This window comes from Bos javanicus, chromosome X, assembly GCF_032452875.1.
Source record: "Bos javanicus breed banteng chromosome X, ARS-OSU_banteng_1.0, whole genome shotgun sequence".
Taxonomy (NCBI): Eukaryota; Metazoa; Chordata; class Mammalia; order Artiodactyla; family Bovidae; genus Bos; species Bos javanicus.
The window spans coordinates 90,249,246-90,270,770 of NC_083897.1; the positions used below are offsets into that span (position 1 = coordinate 90,249,246).

General features: G+C 40.5%; 1 protein-coding gene across 2 annotated transcripts in view; it reads left to right on the forward strand.

Moving 5' to 3' along the window:
- Positions 1-21,525, forward strand: part of CCNB3 (cyclin B3) — a 60,200-nt gene that overhangs the window by 21,359 nt on the left and 17,316 nt on the right. Inside the window, exons 4-7 of one of the 2 annotated variants that reach the window (XM_061410116.1) lie at positions 7,972-8,099; positions 9,863-12,584; positions 13,373-13,468; positions 14,714-14,806. In XM_061410116.1, the coding sequence (XP_061266100.1) occupies positions 7,972-8,099; positions 9,863-12,584; positions 13,373-13,468; positions 14,714-14,806 (3,039 nt within the window). The remainder of the gene's footprint in view (positions 1-7,971; positions 8,100-9,862; positions 12,585-13,372; positions 13,469-14,713; positions 14,807-21,525) is intronic. The other variant, XM_061410117.1, reaches the window with a different exon arrangement.

Sequence of the window (21,525 nt, forward strand, 5' to 3'; positions counted from 1 at the left end):
TCTTTTTCCTCTCCTTTATCCTTCCAGCATGGGAAGGAGTTTTGATTTGTTAGAGCTGATCCTGAGCCGTTGGCTGAGGAGATAAGGTCTATTTCCTAAATTATGTTTTGTCAGTAGGATTTTCATCTCTATTTTCCTATTTCTCAGTGAAAGAATTATGGGGAAATACTGGTAAAGGACCCTTGAGCTTACATCTGAAAATATTAGTACTTTGAACCTTCACATATGGCAAGTAGAAAGTTTTGCTCTGGGAATTAGAGTCTCCACCTCTCTCCTGCCAAGAATGCACATCTTTTCCAATTGTGGATCTCGGCTGGACAAAGAAGGAGTTTGTAAATCTTTAGGTGAAATTCAAATACAAACTGTGCCAAACTCTTCGAAGAGCAGAAGTGGACAAAAACCTGAGGGCCTAAGAAGGAATTCCCTGCTGGATTGTAGTAGCTTATTATGATATGATGATACAAAGGCATATTTTTTTATATTTCATTTGGAAATAATTTCATTTATAAGTTGCAAAAAGAATAATACAAAGAACACACATATACCTTTTACTTCAGTTCAGTTGTTCAATTGTGTCCAACTCTTTGCGACCCCATGAATCGCAGCACGCCAGGCCTCCCTGTCCATCACCAACTCCCAGAGTTCACTCAGACTCATGTCCATCGAGTCAGTGATGCCATCCAGCCATCTCATCCTCCGTCGTCCCCTTCTCCTCCTGCCCTCAATCCCTCCCAGCATCAGTCTTTTCCAATGAGTCAACTCTTTGCATGAGGTGGCCAAAGTACTGGAGTTTCAGCTTTAGCATCATTCCTTCCAAAGAAATCCCAGGGCTGATCTCCTTCAGAATGGACTGGTTGGATCTCCTTGCAGTCCAAGGGACTCTCAAGAGTCTTCTCCAACACCACAGTTCAAAAGCATCAATTCTTCAGCACTCAGCCTTCTTCACAGTCCAACTCTCACATCCATACATGACCACTGGAAAAACCATAGCCTTGACTAGACGAACATTACATTTGTTGGCAAAGTAATGTCTCTGCTTTTGAATATGCTATCTAGGTTGGTCACAACTTTCCTTCCAAGGAGTAAGCGTCTTTTAATTTCATGGCTGCAGTCACCATCTGCAGTGATTTTGGAGCCCCCAAAAAAGAAACCCTGACACTGTTTCCACTGTTTCCCCATCTATTTCCCATGAAGTGATAGGACCGGATGCCATGATCTTAGTTTTCTGAATGTTGAGCTTTAAGCCAACTTTTTCACTCTCCTCTTTCACTTTCATCAAGAGGCTTTTGAGTTCCTCTTCACTTTCTGCCATAAGGGTGGTGTCATCTGCATATCTGAGGTTATTGATATTTCTCCTGGCAATCTTGATTCCAGCTTGTGCTTCTTCCAGTCCAGCATTTCTCATGATGTACTCTGCATATAAGTTAAATAAGCAGGGTGACAATACACAGTCTTGACGTACTCCTTTTCCTATTTGGAACCAGTCTGTTGTTGCATGTCCAGTTCTAACTGTTGCTTCCTGACCTGCATACAGATTTCTCAAGAGGCAGATCAGGTGGTCTGGTATTCCCATCTCTTTCAGAATTTTCCACAGTTTATTGTGATCCACACAGTCAAAGGCTTTGGCATAGTCAATAAAGCAGAAATAGATGTTTTTCTGGAACTCTCTTGCTTTTTCGATGATCCAGCCGATGTTTGCAATTTGATCTCTGGTTCCTCTGCCTTTTCTAAAACCAGCTTGAACATCAGGAAGTTCACGGTTCACATATTGCTGAAGCCTGGCTTGGAGAATTTTGAGCATTACCTTGCTAGCATGTGAGATGAGGGCAATTGTGCGGTAGTTTGAGCATTCTTTGGTATTGCCTTTCTTTGGGATTGGAATGAAAACTGACCTTTTCCAGTCCTGTAGCCACTGCTGAGTTTTCCAAATGTGCTGGCATATTGAGTGCAGCACTTTCACAGCATCATCTTTCAGGATTTGAAATAGCTCCACTGGAATTCCATCACCTCCACTAGCTTTGTTCATAGTGATGCTTTCTAAGGCCCACTTGACTTCACACTCCAGGATGTCTGGCTCTAGGTCAGTGATCACACCATTGTGATTATCTGGGTCGTGAAGATCTTTTTGGTACAGTTCTTCTGTGTATTCTTGCCGTCTCTTCTTAATATCTTCTGCTTCTGTTAGGTCCATACCATTTCTGTCCTTTATCGAGTCCATCTCTGCATGAAATGTTCCCTTGGTATCTCTAGTTTTCTTGAAGAGATCTCTAGTTTTTCCCATTCTGTTGTTTTCCTCTATTTCTTTGCATCGATCGCTGAGAAAGGCTTTCTTATCTCTTCTTGCTATTCTTTGGAACTCTGCATTCAGATGCTTATATCTTTCCTTTTCTCCTTTGCTTTTCACTTCTCTTCTTTTCATAGCTATTTGTAAGGCCTCCCCAGACAGCCGTTTTGCTTTTTTGCATTTCTTTTCCATGGGATGGTCTTGATCCCTGTCTCCTGTACAATGTCACGAACCTCAGTCCATAGCTCATCAGGCACTCTATCAGATCTAGGCCCTTAAATCTATTTTTCACTTCCACTGTATAATCATAAGGGATTTGATTTAGGTCATACCTGAATGCTCTAGTGGTTTTCCCTACTGTCTTCAATTTCAGTCTGAATTTGGCAATAAGGAGTTCATGATCTGATCCACAGTCAGCTCCTGGTCTTGCTTTTGTTGACTGTATAGAGCTTTTCCATCTTTGGCTGCAAAGAATATAATCAATCTGATTTCGGTGTTGACCATCTGGTGATGTCCATGTGTAGAGTCTTCTCCTGTGTTGTTGAAAGAGGGTGTTTCCTATGACCAGTGCATTTTCTTGGCAAAACTCTATTAGTCTTTGCCCTGCTTCATTCCGTATTCCAAGGCCAAATTTGCCTGTTACTCCAGGTGTTTCTGCAGGCCATTGTGTCGCTAAGAGTCAGGCACTACTGAGTGACTTGACTTTCACTTTTCACTTTCATGCATTGGAGAAGGAAATGGCAACCCACTCCAGTGTTCTTGCCTGGAGAATCCCAGGGATGTCGAAGCCTGGTGGGCTGCTGTCTATGGGGTTGCACAGAGTCAGACACGAATGAAGCGACTTAGCAGCAGCAGCCAGGTGTTTCTTGACTTCCTACTTTTACATTCCAGTCCCCTATAATGAAAAGGACATTTTTTTTTGGGTGTTAGTTCTAAAAGGTCTTGTAGGTCTTCATAGAACTGTTCAACTTCAGCTTCTTCAGTGTTACTGGTTGGGGTATAAACTTGGATTACTGATATTGAATGGTTTGCCTTGGCAAAGAACCAAGATCATTCTGTCGTTCTTGAGACTGCATCCAAGTACTGCATTTCAGACTCTTCTGTTGACCATGATGGCTACTCCATTTCTTCTGAGGGATTCCTGCCTGCAGTAGCAGATATAATGGTCATCTGAGTTAAATTCACCCATTCCAGTCCATTTTAGTTCGCTGATTCCTAGAATGTTGACATTCACTCTTGCCATCTCTTGTTTGACCACTTCCAATTTGCCTTGATTCATGGACCTGACATTCCAGGTTCCTATGCAATATTGTTCTTTACAGCACGGACCTTGCTTCTATCACCAGTCACATCCACAGCTGGGTATTCTTTTTGCTTTGGCTCCATCCCTTCATTCTTTCTGGAGTTAGGCACCTACTGACCTGGGGAGTTCCTCTTTCAGTATCCTATCGTTTTGCCTTTTCATACTGTTCATGGGGTTCTCAAGGCAAGAATACTGAAGTGGTTTGTCATTCCCTTCTTCAGTGGACCACATCTTGTCAGATCTCTCCACCATGACCCGCCTGTCTTGGGTTGCCCCATGGGCATGGCTTAGTTTCATTGAGTTAGACAAGGCTATGGTCCTAATGTGATTAGATTGACTAGTTTTCTGTGAGTATGGTTTCAGTGTGTCTGCCTTCTGATGCCCTCTTGCAACACTTACCGTCTTACTTGGGTTTCTCTTACCTTGGGCGTGGGATATCTCTTTACGGCTGCTCCAGCAAAGCGCAGCCGCTGCTCCTTACCTTCGACGAGGGTATCTCCTCACCTCTGCCCCTTCTGACCTTCAACGTGGGATAGCTCCTCTAGGCCCTCCTGTGCCTGCGCAGCCACCACTCCTTGGACGTGGGGTTGCTCCTCCCGCCTGCAGCCCCTGGCCTTGGGTGTGGGGTAGCTCCTCCCAGCTGCCGCCCCTGGCCTCGGGCGTGGGGGTGTGGGGTAGCTCCTCCCAGCCGCAGCCCCTGGCCTCGGGCGTCGGGGCGTGGGGGCGTGGGGGTGTGGGGGCGTGAGGGCGTGGGGTAGCTCCTCCCGGCCGCCGCCCCTGGCCTCGGGCGTGGGGGCGTGGGGTAGCTCCTCCCGGCCGCCGCCCCTGACTTCAGATGCGGGGTAGCTCCTCTCGGCGGCCGCCTCTGACCTCGGACTTGGAGTAGCTCTTCTCTGCCGTTCCTGCGCCGTCTCAGCCTGGCACTCTCGGCCACTGCCCCTGACCTTGGATGTGGGGTAACTCCTCTTGGCCGCCGCCCTTCGGGCATGGGGACCTCCTGGTTTCTGCCCCTGACCTTGGACGTGGGGTAGCTCCTCTCGGCCGCGCTTAAGTGCGCTGAAGTGTGCCGGTCGCAGCTGCCCGCGCCTATACAATCTGTACCTTTTACTTAGGTACCTATTATTAACATTTTATCCCATCTTCTTACATACATCATTGCCCTTTACCCCTAAGTACTTCAGTGTATATTACCTCAGAGAAGTAGTCTTATATAACCATAGTGCAGTCAACTTCATAAGTTTACACTGATGTAATGTTTTTATGTAATTTATTGCCCATATTCCCATTCTTCCTATTGACTTTGTAAATTCAACATTATAAGCATTTTTCCCCCTCCAGGGAAGGATCCAGTCTAGGGTTGTTTACTTGTCATGTCTCTAGCTTCTTTTAATCTGGAATGCTTCCATAGCTTCTCTTTGTTTTTTATGACATTTTTTAAGAATAAAGTCCCACTCAACTCCTCTTTTAAAAATAGAACATTCCTCATTTTATGTTTTTCTAATGTGTCCATGGGATTAGATTGGTGTTATACGTACTTGACTGGAGTACTGTATAGGTGATGGTCTGTCCTTAGGGTATCACAGCTGGAGGCATACAATGTCCATCTGTCACTCACTGGTGAGGTTAATTTTGATCACCCAGTCAAGATGTCTGGTTTCTCTGCTGTATAATGACTGTTTTTTTCCCTCTTGCAACTGTCTGTGGGACACACTCTTAAGAGCCTGCAAATAACTGCTTTTCATCAACATGCCCCCTAGATTTAGTATCCATTGATGATTTTTGCCTAACCCAGTCTTTATGGTGATTTTTCCAGCTATAGCTCTTGCTCCCCATTTACCAATCAACCCTTGGCATTCTATAAGCAGAGCATTCCCTTCTTCCCTATTTATTAGTAATATAGACTTAAGAATTTTTATTTTTCAGTGGTTTGTTGTTCATTATTATGTTATTTTGGTGTTCAAATTGGCCACTAGGGTCCCCTTGAATCTAATTATTGTGTCTTGGTGACATACTCTCATCATTTTTTTGAGCATTTTCGTTCCAGCGTAACAGGATGTCTCAGACTCATCATGTGCCTATTTTTATCTTAGACAGGGAGTCAACTGTTTTTCCAAAGAATTCCTGCTCCTTTGAGTGGGGAATAGTACTAGAGACCAAGCTCTCAGTATTAGGTGTGCTACTGGGGTATCTGCTTTTTCTGCCCTTTTTGCGGAGAGTTAGGAAATATCTGGATGTAATACATATATTTATTGTTCTTTTAGTCACTAATTCATGTCCAAGTCTTTGTGACCCCATGGACTGTAGCCTGACATGGCTTCTCTGTCCATGGGATTCTCCAGGCAAGAAAACTGGAGTGGGTTGCCATTTCCTTCTCCAAGGGATCTTCCTGACCCAGGCATGAAACTGGGACTCCTGCATTGGCAGGCAGCTTCTTTAACTGCTGAGCCACCAGGGAAGCCCACATATACATTATACATACACACATATCTGTACTTAAAGATATACACACACACACATATATCTATATACACAAGTAATACACTCCTATATATTCAGATGTATATATATGTATCATAATATATATGTATCATATATCACATATATATGATATATCATATATATCTATATCATTACATATACCTGTGTAAGAAATCATGAGTCTACACAGCTCCCATTCCAATGCACAGGATTCTTTCTTATATTCCTCAATCCATATTTGTATGTTCCTTCTTTACAGTGAGAACAATGGTTCCTAAGATCATCAACATATTTACTCAATAGTATAATACATCTAAAAGTTTCAGAATTACTTGTTCCACACTACCATAATAAACCCACCTATTAAAAAGAGTTCCAGATTTATTTGTGATATTCCCTACCACCCCAGAAACCCATCCTGATTGAGAATGTATATACTGAGGGTATATAGCCTGTGTTTACTTGGATTAGCTGTTTCTTGTATTTTCTTCTGTTTTCTTTCATTTGTCCTTCAGTGTAGTTATGGTATTTATTTGGAATATAATTAGATTCAGTTTGTTTTATTTTAAAGGCATAACCTTTAAAATGATTTTTTAATTGATGTTATTCACAGTCCCATGATTTCTTCTACTGTTTAATAGAATTAGTCATGATTAGAGTTTTTGGTGGAGCTCCCCAGAGCCCCATGTTAAATAAATATCCCCTCAGTGAGATGGGATAGATGTATCACAGATAGTGATGTGTTAGAGGTCTACCCTGAAATGTTAGTTGATCTTGGCATTCTCAGGCAGCAAAGCCAGTTATATGGTCTTTTCCCCCCTCTGAACGTCTTATGGGGTCAAATGGAATGTGACGTTTACAGAATATCTTTTTGGGAATTTGCCAGCTAGTATGGAGATCAACACTATATCCTATATATCTTGAAATTACTGAGTGTTGCTATATAGCTAATATGTACCAGGATGAAAGTGAAAGAGGAGAGTGAAAAAGTTGGCTTAAAGCTCAACATTCAGCAAACGAAGATCATAGCATCTGATCCCATCTCTTCATGGGAAATAGATGGGGAAACAGTGTCAGACTTTAATTTTTGGGGCTCCAAAATCATGGCAGATGGTGATTGCAGCCATGAAATTAAAAGACGCTTACTCCTTGGAAGGAAAGTTATGACCAACCTAGATAGCATATTGAAAAGCAGAGACATTACTTTGCCAATAAAGGTCCGTCTAGTCAAGGCTATGGTTTTTCCTGTGGTCATGTATGGATGTGAGAGTTTGACTGTGAAGAAAGCTGAGCGCTGAAGAATTGATGCTTTTGAACTGTGGTGTTGGAGAAGACTCTTGAGGGTCCCTTGGACTGCAAGGAGATCCAACCAGTCCATTCTAAAGGAGATCAGTCCTGGGTGTTCTTTGGAAGGAATGATGCTAAAGCTGAAACTCCAGTACTTTGGCCACCTCATGCGAAGAGTTGACTCATTGGAAAAGACTCTGATGCTGGGAGGGATTGCGGGCAGGAGGAGAAGGGGACGACAGAGGATGAGATGGCTGGATGGTATCACTGACTCGATGGATGTGAATCTGAGTGAACTCCGGGAGTTGGTGATGGATAGGGAGGCCTGGCGTGCTGCGATTCATGGGGTCGCAAAGAGTTGGACACGACTGAGCAACTGAACTGAACTGAACCAGGACTGTTGTACCGCTAGCTTCCATCATGATTAGTTGGCACCAGAACCATACTGGTTGAGAGATATTTTGATTGGTGTTTCTGAAAACACTCAAACAAGGCGTCCAGGGTGAGGACGTGGGTCAGGACTTTCCTATAAGAACCACTTTCTGAATAATTTGAAGTTTTCTCTCTCCATTTCCTTGTTTCCTTCTCCTGATCACCACCCCCCACCTTTTTTTTTCAGGCTCCTCAAAGTCAACCTGTCCAGCCCAAGGAAGCCAATAATGAGTTTGTTAAAGATACTTCCAAGAAGAGAAACAGGAACACATCTGCTAATAGGTTGCCTGAAAACAATAAGATGAATATAAAAAGGTGAGTAGAGGGAACTCAGATGGCATTGCTTTAGATGTTAAAGGAGAGGGAGTGACATCCTTTTGACTGCCTTTTGTTCCCATTGAGAACATTGTTAGTGAGCCACAGTGGTGAGTACTATATTAACCCTGGGTGCTTAGATGGTCTAAGTTGCTAAAGAATTTCAGGCCTCTTGTCTCTCCCTCCCTCCCTCCCTCTGCCCCTCACCCCCATGTTGTGTGCATATTGAAAGAGCTGTTGTCGTTGAGGAATTTGCCAAGAGATCTTGTGTTCATATTTTCTCTCTTTTGGTGATTCAGTCCCTGATTAAGCAAGTCTGGGCTCGAGCCAATTTTCAGGGGATTCTCAGCAGCTGATTAATAGCTTGCCAGTCTGCTTATCCCATAAGAAGCCTTAGGGGGAGGCTTGTTTCTTGTTACTCTAGAGAAATTACTGTCTCCTTAGGCCAAAAATGTGTATTTTCCAGCTGTTTTTAGGGAACTGATCACAGGTTCTGCAAGTAGATATGAGTATTCTCACCTAGGATTTGGGAAAAAGGATTTACTCCTAGGAAAACTTTTATTGGAAGAAGAGTTAGAAAGTGGAGTAAGACCTTTCTATATCTTTTCCTATTCCAGTGGGAATTACTTCTTTTAGGAAGAATAGATTTCCCAGTCCCCCTTTCTGTCTTCCTCCCCACCCCTTCCCAGCTCCAGACACCCACCAGTCTACTATCTGTTATGGATATACCTCTGTGGATATGTCTTCTCTGGATGATTCGTATAAATGGAATCATATAATATCTAGTTTTTTTGAGGTACTTTTGTTCAGATCGATCATATTTACCAATAATTCTCTTTTCTTGTTCTGATTTTTAGTCATCCAGTGATTTGGTCACACCAGGTTAATCATTCTAATTGAAGTGCAGTCCTATTCAAAACAAAGCTTTGCATCTGACACATGTCAACAAATGTTTATTTTGGTCTTTTTATTACCTTCACTGGGAAAGCATCTTGTGAATGGCCTAGGGTGAAGGGAATATGATTAGATACCATGAGCATTAAGTACCAGACCAACTTTCTCTTATAAGCTTTCATAAGCCTTTTATAAGCCTCTCTCTTATAATCCTCTCTCATAAGCCTGAAACAATATTAATTTCAATCTGAATTTCACCAGATGTCTAGTGCTGATAGACAAAGACAAATGCAGCTAGTGAGAGAAACTGATACATAAGCAAATCACTCATACAGTGTGCTAAGTATTATAATAAAAGCCTTTTTATATAAATAAAGGTAATAAGTCATATATGAAAAAGCAAGATAAGGATTTCAGGGGGAATTTTTTTAAGAAAAGTGTGAGGACCTAGATCATAGAAACTATACACTATGCTACTTAGTAGATTTACTGTGTTACCCATTGATTTTTACCCTCTAGTCTGTCTCTTGGGGTTGCAGTCCTTTCCCTTTCCATACATTTAGTAAGTGTAGTGACAAAATGTAGTGAACACTTCCCTGGTGGCTCAGATGGTAAAGTGTCTGCCTACAATGCAGGAGACCTGGGTTTGATCCCTGGGTCGGGAAGATCCCCTGGAGAAGGAAATGGCAACTCACTCCAGCATTCTTGCCTCGAAAATCCCACAGACGGAGGAGCCTAGTAGGGTACAGTCCACGGGGTCACAAAGAGTCAGACATGACTGAGCGACTTCACTTCAGTGACAAAATGAAATGATAGGTAAGGATTCTAGGAACTACATTCTTCTCACCCAGACTTTGTTTCCTTTGCAGATGTAAGGTAGAACTCTCACCAATAGTAGTGTCAACCACCATGATGCCAAACATTATAGATAATCTGCTCACTCTGGGTATGTCTACCAGCTCCAAGACACCCAATACTGAGGAAGCATCTCTTTTCAAAGAGCCATTCATTTTAAAAGAGGAACCCACTTCTGAGGATGCAGTCCTCATGAAGAGGTCATTATCTTCAAAGAAGTGCACAGATCAGGGGGTAGTGTCCCTCTTGCAAAAGCCACTGTCCTTGCAGGGGAAGAGTGACAGTGATGTTGTACAGCCAATGATTTTTGGGAAGAAGTGTAAAACCGAGGAGACAGCCATCACCAACAGGACATTATCCTTAAAGAATATGTGCCCATATCAGGGAAAGCAGTCCTGCTCAGGGGAGGAGTTGGCCTTGCACGATGTCAGTGTTGAAGAGGATTCTTCCTTTATGGAGCTCCAGAATGTTAGGAAGAAGCCTAAAACTGAGGAAGCAACCTTCACCAACCCATTATCATCTTTAAACAAAAAGTATACCACTCAGAGGAAGATGTCCTGTAGGAAAAATCCTCTAGTACTGCAGAAGACCACCTCTGAAGAAAAGCCACTTACTAAGGAGTCTTTTAAGAGAAAGCCTACTGCTGAGAAGGAGTCCTTTTTCCAGGAACCACCTGCATTGCAAGAGAAGCACACCTCTGAACAAGAAATATCCATCTTGAAGAAATCATTGGCCTTTCAGGAGAAGATTGACACTGAAGACAAATCACTTTTTAAGGAACCATTGGCTTTTAAGAAGCAATCTACCACTGAGGAGACAACCTTCACCATGAGGCCATTACCTTTAAATAAAAAGTGTACTACTCAGAGGAAGAGGAAGATGACCTACTCAAAGATGACCACCTCTGGAGAGAATGCATTCATTAGCCAGTTGCTGTCCTTTAAAAAGAAGCCGACCCCTAAGGGGGAGTCCCTCTTCCAGGACCTCTCAGTGTTGCAAGAGAAGCATACTGATGATGGAGCAGTGACACTTGTGAAGAAGCCATGGGCATTGCAGAAGAAAGATGATGAAGATGATTTTCTTATGGAGCCACTTTCCTTTAGGAAGACTCATACTACTAAGGAGGCAACACTTCCCAAGAAGCCACTACTTTTAAAGAGGAAGTGTACTACTCAGGAGAAGATGTACCACTTGAAGAAGCCACTAGTATTGCAGAAGGTCACATCTGAAGAGAAGTCACTCGTTAAGGAGCCATTACCCTTTAAGAAGCCGCCTACCGCTAAGGAATCCCTTTTCCAAGAGCCATCAGCATTGCAGGGTAAGCACACCATTCTAGAGGAGGCATCCATCTTGAAGAAGCCCTTGGTCTTGCAAAAGATTCCAACTGAGGAGGAATCACTTAAAAAGGAGACTTTGATTTTTAAGAAGTTTACCACTGGGGAGGCAACCTCCACCAATATGCTGTTATCTTTAAAGAATAAGTGTACCACTCAGGCTAAGTCCTGTTTGACCAAGCCACTAGTATTGCAGACCATTTCTGAAGAGAAATCACTCATTAAGGAGCCTACCACTGAGGTGGAGTCCCTCTTGAAGGAACCATCTGCACTGCAAGAGAAGCACACCACTCAGGGGGATGTGGCCCCCTTGAAAAAGCCATGGGCATTACAGGAGAGAATAGACAGTAAAGATGAATTTCTTATGGAGCCACTATCATTTAGGAAGACACATACCACAAATGTGGCAGTGTCTACCAAGGAGTCATCATCTTTAATGAAGCAAACGTGTGCCACTCAAACACTAATGTCTATCTGGCAAGAACTGTTGGGGTTGCAGAATATGATTGGTGAAGGTAAGAATTCCTTTATGATGCCAGTATCATCTAGGAAGAAGTCTTCAACTGATGAGGCAGTTCTTACCAAGACACCATTATCTCCAAAAATGAGGCAAATCACTCAGTGGAACACCGTCATAGAGAAGACCACCTCTGAAGAGGAGTCACTCTTTAAGAAGTTATTTCCCTTAAAAAAAACGTCTACAACTGAAGAGGAGCTCCTCTTCCAGGGTCCATCTGTATTGAAAGAGAAACACACCTCTCTGCAACAGGCATCCCTCTCAAAGAAGCCATTGACCTTACAGGAGAATATCGCCACTCAAGAAGAATCATATATCAAAGAACTGTTGACCATGGAGAAGTCCTTAGTCTTGCAGAAGACCGATACCAAAGTGGACTTCTCGACATCATTGGCTTTGCAGAAGAAAAGCACCACTGAAGAGAAATTCTTTTTCGAGAAACCATTGGTTCTGAAGGAAAAGCTCTCCCCCAAGGCAGCAGCCAGCATAGAGGGACAATCATCTTTTAAGAAGCAGCCCACTGCTCAGGGGGAGGTGTTCCTCTTGAAAAAGCAGTCGACCTTGCAAGAGAACATCACCAGTGAAGAGGAGTGCATTATTAAGCAGCCACAGGCCTTGCAGGAGAAGTCCATGATTGAGAAGGACGCTGTCTGGAAGGAGCCACTGGCCTTGCAAAAGACTCTCGCTCACAAAGAAAACACCTTTCTCAAACATTGCACCCTGCAAATTGAATCCAGCCCAGATGTGTCCACCACCATCCCTGAATCTGGAACAGGCTTGTCCAACACCATCACCATGTCTTCCAGTATCATAAGCAAGTCCAGTACTTGTGAATCCAATTCCGATAAACCTTTCTCATCTTCCGACAAAAAATCACAGCAAGAGGTATTCTGCTTTCTTTCTTCTTAAATTAGATGAAGTGTTCTTTGTTGTCTTGGAGGTGGCTGCTAGCAAAGAGATTTTTTTTGCCTTCCTAAGCAATTGAGTTGTATATAGTAAGTGATATTAAACCAAACTGGCCTTGTAGAATCTCTTGACTTCATGATTGGCATAGTGATATACCTGAGCCACTAGAAAGTATTTATTCCAGGGACACCCTCAAGGGTCTGGAATACTCTGTGTGTGTGTGTATTTCAGTAGTGGTTAGATAATTTCAGGAAATTGCCTTTCTTAGTAATTGCAATCTGCATTACATAGGACCTTAGCTAAAGATGAGTTAAATTCACAGAGGCATCTTCCAAGGAAGATTGTTTATAAGTTGTAAATTAGAAGGAAAATGAGATGAGATTTGGTACCTGGGAGGAGAAACAACCTGGATGTAGGCAAAATAACTTGATTAAAGATATAGAAGGGAGGAAAAAGCTAACAAGATGAACTGGGCCCGATCAAAGCATTGAAACATGACAGGTGACATAAGCTGGAAGATTGTAAGATCACAGTGTTTTTCTTGGAGAATCTTGTGCTTACCTGTAATAATAGTGCCTGGTTCTTAGGGCAGAGCAGGTATGTACAAGGATTAAGTATTTCTTGGTTACTCAACAGTATGCAGATTACAGGGCAAAAGCTTGAGCTGAAGATACAAGTGGGAAGAAAGGAGTAATTTTTTATGTGTGTGTGCTAAGCTTCTCTTGGAATCTTTTCCCTAATGTATCTTTTTGATGATTTCCAAACAGGTGATCCCACTGGGGAATACTGACATAGACTGCAGTGACCCATTTTTCAGCTCAGTATATGCTAAGGATATTTTCAGTTACATGAAGAAAAGAGAGGTATGTAGGGGATGGGGGTGAGGGGAAATGATTTTCCAGTTCTCATTTCCTCCATCCTTCAAATGCAGCTTTAAAGGGGAGATAATAATGATGAGGAAAATAATAACAGTAGCAACTGATGTCTCCTGGTAGCATACTATGAGTTAAACATTATGCTAAAGGATTTATAAACATTATCTTGTTTAATTCTCCCAATAGCTTCATGATGGTAGGTATTATTATCTCCTTTTTATAGTTGGGGGAAACTGCTCAGTCAAAACAACTAGTGTGTAGTAGATCTGGGATATGAACTAGAGTCTGATTACCTTAGAAACCATAAGCCCGCACCTCTAATTGCTTAGGAGGTAATCTCAGACACACAAATTGTCAAGTGAGCTCTTTCTGAGTGACTGTTCTTAGAGATCTTTCCCCTTCTCTATGCAGTTTTCTGGCATTGCATATAAAACCAGACTCTTTGTTCCAGCTTTCCAACCTGGTGAAATGTTCTTTCTCCTTTCAAATCTGCCAGTCTCCTTTACCACTAATGTTCATCAATTCCAAATTTTCTTCTCTCTCTCAGTGGAACAGATGGAACCAGGGTTATGTACTAACTAGAATTTTAGCAGGCCATTCATAAGAGGAATGATGAATGTCTCATCTTCTCTCTAGAGATGTGGTAATAGATGAACTGACTCCAGAGCCTGTACTTTGTCTAGTATATCTTGGAAGAAGCAAGAGATAATTTTGCTATACTAAAAGTGTGGGCCTTAGCTCAGCAGTATTGGTTTCACTTAAGATCTTGTTAGAAATGCAGAAACCTAACCTCACCCCAGACTTTCTAAATTTTAAAGATCCTCAAGTACCTTTCAAATATGTATGTTAGAGTTTGAGAACGACTCCTCTATACAGCATGGTATTGTGCTTTTGATTGAATTGCAAAGAAGGGGCAGAATCTTGTTGGTATTCATCTATAGTCATAGGTGTATTTCTGCCTATATTTCATATTCTGCTAGACTCCTCAATATCCACCCTGACACTTGAATATCATGTGTGTTCATTTCCCAAGGATAACTGACCTTGTCTGGGAAAGGATACTTTGCTCTGGCTCTATCTGATACCAGCTAAAAATAATGAGTTAGAACTATAAAGAAATTACTTATGTTGTTATAATTTGTTTTTAGATATTAGTTGCTTATAGCTTTTCCTAAGTTATAATTTTGAACTACAAGAAGAGTTTATCTGTTAATATTTCTTTCTTACTGCCAGGAAAAGTTTGTACTTAATAAATATATGACCAGGCAGACTGATATCGACAGTGACATGAGGGCCATTCTTGTGGACTGGTTGGTGGAGGTGCAGGTAAGCCTGACAACTGCTGCCTTAAGGGGCTGCTATTCTCTTTATTGATTATTCACTCAGCATTGCCAGGTCTCAAACAGTAAAAGTTTACTGGGTCTCCAGAGCTGAATAAGCCAGGATTCCTGCCCTCAGGAAGCTTATGACCTAGGGGACAAGATAAGACATGCAGGCAGGTAAGAATAATACAAAGTAGAATATACTAAGTAATGTAAGAATGCTATTAATAAGACACTGTGAGAAACCAGTGGAAGGAGAGAGATTTATAGAAAAGGTAATCATGGCATGGTAGTTCAGTCATTCTCAAAATCTTGTAAAAGTATATGTAGTGATTGGATAAGGGTCAGTGACAAAGTCTTTCAAGCTTTGGATGGGATGAGTAATAGGAAGGACAGTATAGCCCCAAACAGGGCAGATGGCTGTTTGTTCAGAGTTGACTGTTGAGGGAATATTGTTGTGAATACTTAATTATTACTTTACACTAATGAAGGTGTAATAGTACCTGGATGTTGTAGGTGTCAGTGAATATTTGTTGAATGAATAGAATTGAAGGAGTTGCTCTGGAGTTTGCAAGGACATAAAAGGCATAGTCTGTGCTCAGCAGAAGACAAGGTGATATTGTTAAACATCCTTTAAATACCAGAGTAATGGCTCAGGCTCACTTTGGAGTGACAAACCAGGGAAATGTGGTAAACATTGTATATTTGAACATCAGCAAAGCATGAAAATGTCATTCTATGGAAATGATGAAAAATAGTAAACTAGATAAAGTAGAATCTGAGTAGATCTTAAATAAGTAAAATTGATCACAAATATTGCTGATCATTACCAAACAAGAAAGAGATTTCTAGTAGACTGCCAGTGGAATTTGTTTTGATTGACATTTTTTCTAAATGATATAGAGGAGAACGGAGAGGATCATCTCATCAAATTCACAGATGGCATGAAACTAGGAGTAGTTGTTTGTTGTTGTTTAGTTGCTAAGTCATGTTTGACTGTTTTAGAGATACCAGCTGGAATGAAGAACTGAATTTTTTAAAAAAGGTTTTTGTTATTTTTATTGCACAAAAATTCACATTTATTATAGCCAAGTAAGAAATTATAATTACTTATGATCCCACAACCTACAAAGAGTGTTAATATTCATGTGTGTTTATTATGCCCCCATTTTAAAAATGGTACACTGATCACAGAGTCAGATGCCCAGGTCCCGTCTGAGACTTATCATATATTTTTTAAGTTCCATAAGCCATGCTAATATATACTTTTGATAGAGAATCACAGTTGTAGAAAATGTGTTCCTATATATATTACTTTTATAACTTTAATTTTTATATCTTAAAATAATTAGTAAAATTGACTTTTGGTATACAGTTCTATGAACTTTTAATATTTTTAAATAATAGATTCACAAGAAGGTGCAAAAAAAAATAGTATATAGAGAGGTCCTGTGTACCCTTCACCTGGTTTCTCCCAGTGGTAACATTTTGCATAACTGTCATATAATATCACAGTCAAGGTCCAGAGGCTTTATTTATATTTTACCAGTTTACATGCTCTTATTTCTGGAGAAGGCAATGGCACCCCACTCCAGTACTCTTGCCTGGAAAATCCCATGGACCGAGGAGTCCATGGGGTCGCTAAGAGTTGGACATGACTGAGCTACTTCACTTTCACTTTTCACTTTCATGCATTGGAGAAGGAAATGGCAACCCACTCCAGTGTTCTTGCCTGGAGAATCCCAGGGACCAGGGAGCCTGGTGGGCTGCCGTCTATGGGGTTGCACAGAGTCGGATACAACTGAAGTGACTTAGCATGCTCTTATTTCTGTGTGTGTTTAGCCTATTTAATTTTATCACACATGTAAGTTTCATAAGCACCATCAGATTAGATCAGAGCAGATCAGTCGCTCAGTCGTGTCCAACTCTTTGCGACCCCATGAATCGCAGCACGCCAGGCCTCCCTGTCCATCACCAACTCCCGGAGTTCACTGAGACTCACGTCCATCGAGTCAGCGATGCCATCCAGCCATCTCATCCTCTGTCGTCCCCTTCTCCTCCTGCTCCCAATCACTCCCATCATCAGAGTCTTTTCCAATGAGTCAACTCTTCGCATGAGGTGGCCAAAGTACTGGAGTTTCAGCTTTAGCATCATTCCTTCCAAAGAAATCCCAGGGCTGATCTCCTTCAGAATGGACTGGTTGGATCTCCTTGCAGTCCAAGGGACTACCACAGTTAAAATACAAAATTGTTCCATCACCAGAATGATCCCTTGTTTTACTCTTTTATAGCCACAGCCATCTCCCTCCCCTCACCTTCCTGTCCCTGGAAACTTCCAATTTGCTTTTCATTTCTGTAATTTTGTGGTTTCAGGAATGGTATATAAATGGAATCATATACTGTGTAACCTTTTGGGATTGACTTTTATCACTTACCATAATTCCTTTGAGATCTATACAGGTTGTGTGTATCAACAGTTCATTCCTTTTTATTGCTGAGTAGTAGTCCATGGTATGGATGTACCAAGGTTTGTTTAAACCTTCCCCCATTAAAGGACATTTTGAGTTGCTTCCAGTTTCTGAGACTGTGAGAAAAATGTCTATAAACATTAATGTACAGGGTTTTATGTCAATATAAGTTTTTTTTTTTCCAACATCAACACCCAGGAGTGGGATTTTTGGGTCATATGATAAATGTATGTTTAACTTAATTAGAGAGTGCTACAGAGTGACTATCATTTTGCATTCTTACCTGCAATATATGAGAGTTCTAGCTGCTCTGCATCCTTGTTAGTACTTAGTATTGTTTGTTTTTATTTTTTTATTTTATTTTTTTTTTGTTTTGTTTTTTTGTTTTTAAATCTTCCAATTTTATTTTATTTTTAAACTTTACATAATTGTATTAGTTTTGCCAAATATCAAAATGGTTCGGGATGGGGAACACATGTATACCTGTGGCGGATTCATTTTGATATTGTTTGTTTTTAAACTTTGACCATATAGACGTATAGAGGAATCTCACCATAGTTCTAATTTGTGTTTCCTCAAGGGCTAATAATGTTGAACATACTTGTTTGTATGAAGTCATCTTTGATGAAATGTCTGTATCTTTTGCCCAGTTTTAAATTGGATAGTTTATTTTCTTTGTGTCAAGTTATGAGAGTTCCTTATATGTTCTGGTTACAAATCCTTTGTTGGAGGTGTGATTTACAAATATATCCCACCAGTTTTTTTTTTTTTTTTAATCTGTGTCTTTCATAGAGCAAAAGTTTTTAATTTTTATAAAGTTCAATTTTTCTATGTTATCTTTCTATGCTTAGTTGCTCAGTCATGTCCAACTCTTGGCAACACTATGGACTGTAGCCCGCCAGGCTCCTTGGTCCATGGGGATTCTCCAGTCAAGAACACTGGAGTGGGTTGCCATGCCCTCTTCCAGGGGATCTTCCCAACCCAGGGATTGAACCCAGGTCTCCCACATTGCAGGCGGATTCTTTACCATGTGAGCCACCAGGGAAGCCTTGTGCTTTTTGTGTCATGTTTAAGAACTCTGCTTAAACCTAGGTCATGAAATTTTTTCCTATATTTTATATGAATGTTTTAAAGCTTTAACATTAAATCTATAATCCATTTTGAGTTGAATTTCTATAAGGTATGAAGGTTTTGAAGTCAGTTCATTGTCTTGCATATGAATGTTTAACTGTTCTAACACCATTTGTGGAAAAATATACTTCTCCACTGAATTGTTTTTGGACCTTTGCCAAAAAACAATTTGCCTCATTTGTGTGGGCCTACTTCTATACTTCTTTCTACATTCTGTTTCATTGATCTGCGTGTCTTTCTCTTTGCCAATATCACAGTCTTTAGTTCTGTAGTTTTATAATAAATCTTAAAACTACATAATGTGATTCTTCAAACTCTAGTCTCTTTTTTTTTTTTTTCAAAATAGTTTTAACCCCACTTAGTTTTAGAATATCATTCTTATATATTTCTGGATTATATTTGCTAATATTTTGTTGAGGATTATCGCATCTATGTTTATGATGGATGTTGGTCTGTAGTGTTTTTTTCTGTTTTTTGGTACTGACTTTCTGGTTTTGGTATGAGAATGATACTGGTTTTATGAAATGATGTGGAAAGTATTCTCTCCTATTTTCTTGAAGACGTGTAGCATTGATGTTTTATTCTTTCAATGTTTAGTAGGATTCACAAGTAAAACCATCTGGGCCTGAAGGTTTTTCTTTTCTCTGAAGAATTTTCTCTAAGAATATGGGCCTGAAGGTTTTTCTTTTCTCTGAAGAATTTTCTCTAAGAATATAATTTCTTTAATAGTTATGTGATTTTTCAAGTTATTATATCAGATGACTTTTGGAAGTTTGTGATTTTCAAGGAATTGGTCCTTTCATTTAAGTTGTTGCATTTATGTTCATAGCATTTGCTGATTATTTAGTCGTTCATTCTTGATATTTAGTAATTTGTGTCTTCTCTCGCTTTATCAATCTTGCTAGGAATTTATGATTTTTATTGATCTTTTCAAAGAACCAGGTTTTGGTTTCATTTGTTTTCTCTATTTTTCTGTTATCAGTTTAACTGATAGCTGCTTTAATTTTCACAGTTTCCTTTCTCTTGCTTTGGATTTAATTTGCTCTTTTCCTAGTTTGAGGTAGAAGAGTAGATTATTGATTTGGGACTTCTTTTCTTCTTTAAAAAGATTTATTTATTTATTTTCGGTAGTGCTGTGTCTTGGATGTCGAGCAGGCTTTCTCTAGTTGCAGTGAGCAGGGGTACTCTCTAGGTGGAGTGCATGGGCTTCTCATTGTGGGGGCTTCTCTTCTCGTGGAGCATGGGCTCTAGGGCAAGTGGACTCAGTAGTTGTGACACACTGGTTTACTTGCCCCGTGGCATGTGGGATATTACCAGACCATGGATCAAACCATGTCCCCTGCATTGGCAGGCCGATTCTTAACTACTGGACCACCAGGGATGTCTTAGGACTTTTCTTCTTTTCTAATATAAGCACCTAATTGCTATAATTTCTCCTTAAGTACCACTTTTAACTGCTTGAACTATTTAGAAGTTTGTTTAATCTCTAAGTGTTTGGAGATTTCACTATTATTTTTCTGTTATCGATTTGTAGTTTAATTCCACTGTGGTCAAAGAAAACAGTTTGTATGATTTTTAATTATTTAAAAAAGTTTAAGGTTGATTGTTCAGGATATGGTCTGTCTTGGTGAATGTTACGTGTGCACTTGAGAAGTATTCTGCTGTGTTGGATGGAGTGAGTGTTCTATAACATGTCCGTTAGATTCAGTTGGTTCATGTTGTTAATTTCCTTATTATTTTTGCTGATTTTCCGTGAACTAATTCCGTTACTGAGAGAAGAGTATTGAAGTTTTCAACTATGATTATGAATTTGTCTATTTCTCTTTTCAGTTTTGTCACTTTTTTCTTTGTGTATTTTGAAAAATCTGTTGTTCAGAGCATATGAGCATATATTTTTAGGATTATCATGTCCTCTTCATAGTTCTTTATGACTTGCTTTTTTTTCTCATGTAACAATGCTCATGTAATTGCAAATATCTTTCTAGTTAAATTGACATTTCTACATCAATTTTGTCAACTGTGAAGTATTCTGTTTTCCCATCTAAGTACTAACCAGGCCCAACCCTGCTCAGCTTCCAAGTTCAGATGAGATCGGGTGTATTCAGGGTGGTATGGCCTTAGACCGTAGTATTCTGTTCTTCAACTGGCATTATTTACTCAGTCTCCTATTAATGGACATACAGGTTATTTCCAATAACCCTGTAGTGAACAGGCATACATTTGCATTGCTCATAAATGTACTTTTGTTTTTCTGGAATAAATACTAGGAATAGAAGTATTAGACCAACAAAATGCATATTTAAAATTTTTGTGGGTGTAGGAAACTATTTTGGGGGGCTCTCAATAAATATCTATTGCTTTAAAAAATTGAATTTATCCAATTGTGTATAGACAACTATGCTTCTGAAGTGTCTTGCCCAATTGTACTTTTCAGTTTGGTCAGTTCAGTTGCTCAGTTGTCCGATTCTTTGTGACCCCATGGACTGCAGCACGCCTGGCCTCCCTGTCCATCACCAACTCCCGGAGTTTACTCAAACTCATGTCCATTGAGTCGGTGATGCCATCCAACTATCTTATCCTCTGTCATTCCCTTCTCCTCCTGCCTTCAATCTTCCCCAGCATCAGGGTCTTTTCAAATGAGTCAGTTCTTTGCATCAGGTGGACAAAGTATTGGAGTTTCAGCTTTCAGCAACAGTCCTTCCAATGAATATTCAGGACTGATTTCCTCTAGGATGGACTGGTTGGATCTCCTTGCAGTCCAAGGGACTCTCAAGAGTCTTCTCCAGCACCACAGTTCAAAAGCATCAATTCTTTGGTGCTGAGCTTTCTTTATAGTCCAACTCTCACATCCATACATGACTACTGGAAAAGCCATAGCTTTGAATAGATAGACCTTTATTGGCAAAGTAATGTCTCTGCTTTTTAGTATGCTGTCTAGTTGGTCATAGCTTTTCTTACAAGGAGCAGGTGTCTTTTATTTTCAAGGCTGCAGTCACCATCTGCAGTGATTTTGGAGCCCCCCAAAATAAAGTCAGCCATTGTTTCCACTCTTTCCCCATCTATTTGCCATGAAGTGATGGGACCAGATGCCATGATCTTAGTTTTCTGAATGTTGAGCTTTAAG